The sequence below is a fragment of the Hoplias malabaricus genome, chromosome 16 (assembly GCF_029633855.1).
Source record: "Hoplias malabaricus isolate fHopMal1 chromosome 16, fHopMal1.hap1, whole genome shotgun sequence".
In the NCBI taxonomy this organism is placed as follows: Eukaryota; Metazoa; Chordata; class Actinopteri; order Characiformes; family Erythrinidae; genus Hoplias; species Hoplias malabaricus.
In genome coordinates, this window is record NC_089815.1 from 10,236,282 (window position 1) to 10,243,792 (window position 7,511).

At 42.5% G+C, this 7,511-nt stretch overlaps 1 protein-coding gene across 1 annotated transcript in view; it reads right to left on the minus strand.

Moving 5' to 3' along the window:
- Window positions 1-6,142, minus strand: part of pde3b (phosphodiesterase 3B) — an 83,616-nt gene extending 77,474 nt beyond the window's left edge. The window contains exon 1 of the mRNA XM_066647320.1: window positions 4,963-6,142. Coding sequence (XP_066503417.1) covers window positions 4,963-5,895 — 933 coding nt within the window. The 5' untranslated portion in view covers window positions 5,896-6,142. The remainder of the gene's footprint in view (window positions 1-4,962) is intronic.
- Between the last annotated feature and the right edge of the window lie 1,369 nt (window positions 6,143-7,511).

The window sequence follows — 7,511 nt, forward strand, 5'->3', positions numbered from 1 at the left end:
AAGTTATGGTGTGTTTAAATTCCTAGTGAGCTGAAATGATATCACCACTCATTTCATTCACTTCACACCACCAGTGTTTACTTTCTTCAGCTCAAATCACCTCAGAGTTCACTCTACTCAGCTCTAAATCACTTCAAAGTTTAGTGCATGCATTTTTTAATCTCATATTAGCTCTGACAGAACAGAAGAAAAGGAAAGGAGTTTGTATGTGGTGCAGTCAGATGTTAAAATGCAGACAAGAATTTATTGGCAATTTGTAACAGAGACTAACTTTCTTCTAAACACTTGAAGGAAAAAACAGGAAACAATTTCAGATGTCTTCAAAATTAAAGTCTAGCAACGCTCCTTCAGTGGCTGAGGAAGCATGTGACGCACCCTAAAAACTACATCAGAATAGTGCATGTTAGTAGACAATATATTTAAGGCATCCAATATGAACTACATCTCCGCTTTAGAATACAAATATACGACAAAAAAAAATAAAAAATAATAATAATAATAAATATCTGACTCCAGCTTCACATGGAGAACATTGTTTTGCCAGGGCCACCAGCAATAGCACGTCATAATGTCAGCCCTTCTCTCTAGGTTTAGCAATTGTGCTTTGTTATGGTTTTACGTGATTTACAGTTCTCTGCCAAATAAACATTTCAAACAGTCTGGCTGCTTCATAGAGTGGTCCACCTTAAAAGCGCCATAATCCTGCCACTGCTTCTAAACACAGCTCTGCCTGTGACGAACGCAGAGCTGCAAACGCAGTGACTCACAGGTGCCAGGCCGTTTCTCACTTTGTGCAAATGGAAAAGTCATGAGGCCACACGTGAGAGAAAGCACTCACCAGGACCATCACCAACAACATTTACACATCAGCGTCTGTCAGTACAGAGCAACACAATGCACTACAGTTTCTGTCAGGACAATACCTGCACCCCCCCCCACACACACACACACCAAAATACACCAATTTGAACATAAATAAATCTGGACAAATGCAATACTACAGCTCACGTCTTCACAAATTATTTGTCTAGTCACTGTCGTTGCCTAAAATGGAATTATACGCAGGCCTACACAACGGCCTGTATCCAATAATCCCAAATGAAGTTGAAGCTTATTGGGCATTTGCATGCTTGAGCAAGTAGCGACACGTGAATCCGTCTGTAAGGGGTCTGATTCTGAGACAAACTACGGATGCAACCTTCATGAAAATTCAATGTAAGCCTCACTCAAAAAAAAGGCCCAGTCTACACAAAATAAGGCATAAACAGCATAAAGTACACGTTAACACTGCCCATACCATGTCTCATGTAAAAGCATCCATTCCTCTCATTTGGCATCATTCACCTCAATGTCTTATTTCAGCTTTTTGTGTATTCACTAGATTTGTAACTTATTATTTATTTACTTCGATTTGGATATTATAGAGTCTGTGTACTTGTCCTGTTTGTTTAGCATGTTACATGCCATCCATGTGTCACTCATCAAGACTAAATTCCTTGTATGCATAAGACACGTGGAGAAATTAAATTATTCTTTTTGTGAAAACAAATGGATTAATAGAACATTGTTGTTGTCCAATAAAAAATGGAACTCCATTTTCGTCCATATTTATTTTGTCATTTGAACACAGCATATCTTTTTTTGCAGATACATGCAGATTTCTTTTGGACAGCGACACTATACTAAATTCACTACACAAATTGACTAACTTCAGTTTTAAATGTTTCATCACTTATGATGTAGTGTGTTTTTTAAAGCTAGAAGCGGGGGATAAAATATACTGGCCTTGCTGAGGCCTCAGCTCATGAGTTGGAACAGTGCGCTCTATGCTCCACTCCAAAACACTTGGAGCACCAAGTGAACGAGCGTATAAGCAAATAAGCACCAATGAGGGTTGCACTACTCTTTGCTATTGTGAAAGCACTCAAAGTTTACTCACAGTTTCACTTACGATTACTCTTAGTAAGAGCTTTGGCCCAGGTCCTGCTTGATTTTCATCTCCCTGAAACTCACCGCAGTAGTCAACTGGATATAAACTCACCAGCATGTCTGCTGACCTTGACTCTGATACTTCAACTTGACCCTCGACCCTAGGCCAGTGCCGGTTTGGTGACACTAATGTGTGACCCTAGGCAGACACACGACGGGCGAGCACAAATTCAAAATCATTTAAGGTCACAAAATGTATTTATTTATTTTTTTAATCTCTTAATTAGTCAATGAATAAAATGCAAAAGTACAATACAAAAAGATCTCAACACAGGCCTGTGTTTCTCATTTACTGAATCGGCAGTGTTTAAAATTTTATAAACGTCTTTCATATTTCTTGTAAACTGGTGAAAATACAGCATAAAACACATGTACACTGGCTTACTGACATTTGGTAAAATAATAAAATGGAAGGACAGAAATTCTGCAGCAACAAAAAAAACCTTCAACATACCACATAATAAATACCTTAATACATGATTTGATGCTTTATCTTGGCAATATATCTACCTGGATTTTGTGAAACTTACAAAAGTGTAGAACATACCTTCACTGTAAACACAAATAACAGAAGGTGTCATAGATGTGAAACAAAACAGCACCTCCTTTCATAGCAGCTCTAAAAGCTTGACAAATCTCTTACTGTGGCTGAGTGAGTATATATATGAGTGAGTTACAAGCCAGTTACATGAGGTATTTCGCTTAAAAAAATCATTTAGAATATATAAATATACAATTTTTAAAAATGTGCACATAAATGAGATGTAATTTGAACATGGGATTTCATGAAGAAGAAATATGAAAAATAAGATGTGAGGATTTAAAATTTGTCCTAAATCAACATTATAGTGATGAAGATATTATAATTATTGTTATTAATATTATTATTGAGAATTTGCTTAGATTACATGTCCTTTGAAGGTTTAGACTTCACTGTGTTCCAACACACCCCCAATCATCATATTTATGTTAACTTCCCCCAATAAGGTCTTCACAGGTAACATAGTTCAGCTTCAAGTATCAAAATTCATCTGACCAGAGCAAGTCACTGATAACAAACCTAGTACACCACACCACATTAAAAGCACCAAGCTAAGGCAATCCCAACATGGAGGAGGAGGAGGATGACGATGTCGCCATTACTGGAAGCACAAATGTAATGTCATCAACCAAAGTTCACCAGACCACTCAAGGGTCTCAAAGCAGCACCATATTCAGCTGTAAGCCCCTAGCTAAGAGAATCCAACCAAGATAAAGAGAGCAAAGCTATGCAAGTACCAAAGTTCAGAAGTGCCATACAACAAAAAAGCCATCACGCTAAAATCCTTTGCCAAAATCCAAACCAACTATGAGATTAATAATGACATGAACAAGTGTAAAAACCAAAGTTCTTACCAGAGCAGGCTCAAAACCAAAACATTAAATTCAACCACAAACCCTGTGCTCCTGACCCCAGTCAGGGGAAGCTTAACACCATCACACCAATGAGCACATAAAGGTCGTAAAGGTCAAGTGCAAACACCACTTCAATTAGCCACATTCAAGTACAGCAAAAACTCAGTGCAAAAGTTTGGACACTTCTGTTTAAGTGGTGATATGTTGATTTTCTAAGTGACAACTGGGGGAAAAACAAAGAGAAAATATTAAAATACATGTGTCATAACTTTGGAACAGGCCATGTTTTACGTATCTAAGCGTTTTATATATACACCCAAGCAGGGGTTCCCAAGATGTTCCATGCAACAGGAACATTAGAGCCAAACAAACATGAACAAAGCTGTCAAAGCCCTCTGCGCCATGTCAAGCCAAGTGCACCCAACGCAGTGAAGGTAATTAAGAAAACGGCCCATGGAGGTCACGCACATAAAAACATCTTACGTCAAACTTGACCTTAAGTTTTCGCCTTTCTATCAGGACTTAGTTATCTGAAATCTCTTCAGGGAAATGTTGAAGTGTAAGGCCAGGTATTATTGTGAACTGAGCATTAGAAACTTAGCTTAGATTTGGATCAGTTCAATTTCTTGAGAGCTGTGGAACTGAAATGTACACACTTTAATTAAAACCTTCAACTTTAACGTAACACAATCGCTTAAGACGTGTTCATGCAGGTGTGCTCCAGCTTGATGACGATAATGAAGAGAATGACCCATGGTGGTCACTTGCTTAAAACAGAGTGATTCTTCCCCTGAACCTGAAGCCACTTGTGTGAGCTCACTTAAGAAAAACTGAACAGAAATGTACACATCTTATTTCCATTTTGTAGTATTTTACTTTTAAGGTAAACACTTAGGATGTGCACAAGGGTGCGCCTGGTGAAGATCAGGAAGAAAATGGTCTATGGTAATAATGTGCAAAATCATCTTTAGCAAGTTCAGCCTAAGCTTTATCTTAACGGTGAGAAACTTTTGAAGTGAAAATGTGGAGTTTAAAAGTGAGGGATACTTGTGAATTGAGAAGTTTAACACTTTAGATTTTTTTACAGGCACAGAACTGAAATGTACTAATTTAAACATAAACCTTCAGGAGTTAAGACACTTCATTTTGACCTTGAGTTTACCCCTTTGCCTTAAATCAGTAGTGTGAGAAAAAACGTTGAGGTGAAAACATATAAAACTGTAAACTGATCATTAGCTTTTAACAGTTACATTTAAAATTGCTTTGGTTTGTGCTTTTCAGCATTTCACTTAAGTTTATGCAAATGCACTGGGGCCTGGTGAAGTTTCTGAAGAAAATACCCAATAAACACTTGCTTAAGACATTTAAAATGTGTTTTGTGCTCTGCTTAAAGGTGTGCTTTGAGAAACCAGTTTAAGGAAAAGCTGAAGTTTAAAGTGAGGACTAACTGTGAACTAAAGTTTTCAGCACGTCACTGTTTAGACGGTCACAGAACCGCAGTGTATAACATTAAACCGACTCCTCCAGCATTAAACTTAAGATCCTGTGCGTGTACCCTCGAGCCCGCGAGCATGTTACCTGTTCTCTGGAGATGCAGGGCAGCGAGGGTCGGCGCGGCATCTTCCACGCTCCTCCGTAGCACGCGCCTCCATCTCCGAGCGCGGCGCAGCTGGACCTTCGCCGCGGCCGCACCACGGGCACTTTGTCGTCCGGTCCGGCTCCGGCTCTGGCTCTCGCGGCCTGAGGCGGAGGACAGCTCGTCTCGAAGGCAAGCGCGAGTGCGGCGCCTGCCGTTCCCGCCAGCGCGGCAAGCGCGGGCCTGAGTGCGGGCGGCACGCGGCTCAAGCCGCCGAGCGCCACAAGCCACGCAGCCGCGGCCAGAGCGAGCGCCAGCACACTGTGACGGAGCCGCAGAGCCGCGGGAGCGAGCGTAAGTAAACCAGCGCAGGCCAGCGCGAGGGGCAGCCGGCTCGCAGCCAACACGGGGGCTTCGTCCTCCTCCGGGTCCTCGCTGTCTCCCTCGCGCTCCACGAACCGCGCGAGTAGCCAGTCGCCGAGGTGGCAGGACGCGGGTAGCGCGAGCAGCCAGCCGCGGCCGCTCTCGCGCTCCGCTCGCCGCAAGTACAGCGTGAGAAAGAAGTAGGCGCAGCCGATGCTGAAGAGTGGGCTAGCAGAGTGCCACGCGTCCGCCGCGAACGACCGGACCACCGCTGAGCTCCAGCAGCGGGACGCGGACGTCGACGACGAAGCCGACGCCGATAGAAGCAACCACGCCGCGGCGAGAGCGGCCACAGCTCCCGCAGCGCAGGCCGCGCAGGCCCGCGCGGGCTCCGAGGCGCCGCACACGCGGCACGCAAGAGCCAACAGCCCGCGCTCGCCGTCCTGCCTAAGAGGCGTCACGCAGCTCTTCACGTAGCCGTTCCTCAGGCTCTCCGCGGCGGCGACGGCGTCGTGCTGCTGCCTGCACTTCCCGCCGCGCTGCACGAGCTCACCGTCCTCCCGCACTGCCATGCTTCGGCTCGTTTTTTCCTTCCTTTCTCCCCCTTTCGTTCTCTCCGCTTCTTCCCTCGGTAGCTTTGTTTAAAGTGGGTTCGCGCCGCCACCGACGCTTTTATCTCTCGACGGGCGAACGCGCTCCATGTTCGCTCAAACTGGCTCCGGCATTTTGACTCGTTAGCGCGGAGGGAGAAGAAGAAGGTGAAATGTTGTTGTTGTGGTTCGGGGGGCGCTTTGCTGTGTTTTTTGGAAACGGGAGGTGGACGGAGCTCCACGGCGCCGCCTCGAGGTCGCGGAGAGAACACACATTGGTTTTCCACCGTTCTCATTAATGTAACGTTTACTGTATTATTATAGGACACCTTAAAATACAGGGTGGTTCACGTATTGATGTATAAAAGCTAAAGTAGATAGAATCCGTACTCATGTAGAAGTTGTTGTAATATTTAAATTAATGTCCCAAATGTAATTTAAGTACAAGTTCAAATGTTGCTATAAAAAGTACTGCAAAGATTGATATATGAATATATTGATATAGATAATAATGAGCATATGTGTCCCGATGAATAATGAAACCTTCATGCAAAGTGTTAGGGTTTATTTTATGTTTTTTAAGTACAAATCCATCAATATTTTATTTACGCTTTGGACTACATCCCTAAAATCTCATTCATCAAAATGACATGTGCTCAGTGCTTTAAATGAGTTGTTACACACCTTCACCTTCATTCAATAGGCACACATCTATATATATGCAATTAGACCCCACCCCTAACTTTGTTTTCCCTTCTGCCATCCACCTGCAAACTGACAAGGCTGGTTGCTTAGGATAATGATGTCAGAAACCCTTATTGTCTGAATTTGCCCATATGTCCTTTTTTGAAATGGTGCAGTTTCAAAGCAGAAATGCTCAGGGCTCTAGGTGTCAGTATAATGGCTTTCTAACATATAGCAGAATTATTGCATAAAGTGACTGACAAAATGCTTCTTTAAATCTACTTTTGCCATAACCTACAACCAGACAAAGCCAATGGCCACCAACAACCACCTGCAGGTCAGTGCTTGATGAAAACGAAAAAAAGGATATGTTTCTGGTAAGACATGGTCCTGATTTAGGGGGGATCTGATGTTATTAACCAGTTAATGACCAGATAATGACAGATGGGGAGAACAAGGGTAGCATGGTGGCACTTAATTTCTACAAAGGGGGCCTTTGTTTAAAAACTCATATCTTCCGTCCAACATGTGTGAGCATAGTAAGAGACGTTTGTTAGACTCTACCAGATGTATAAAATATAAATAAAAATAAATGTTCGTGCACACAAACAAACAGAATGAAGAATGAAAATAATCAGAAAAAGAAACAGGAAACTAAATATGAATGCTCAAAATATAAATATTTAAAAGATGTCCCTCACCACAGACGCTGAGTGTGCGCAGGAGAAAGAGGAAAGAATAGGGAGCAGTGGATGGTGTCAGTTCTTCCATGATGCGCTAGTGTTCTCTGTTGTTTAGGAGTTTCTGCTGTGTTGACAGATGTTGTTTATGACTGTTTCTGTATAATGTTTTCTATTCGTGTTCTATTAGTTTTGTTGATTCCAGTTCCCACCATTTGTGTTATCCACACTCAT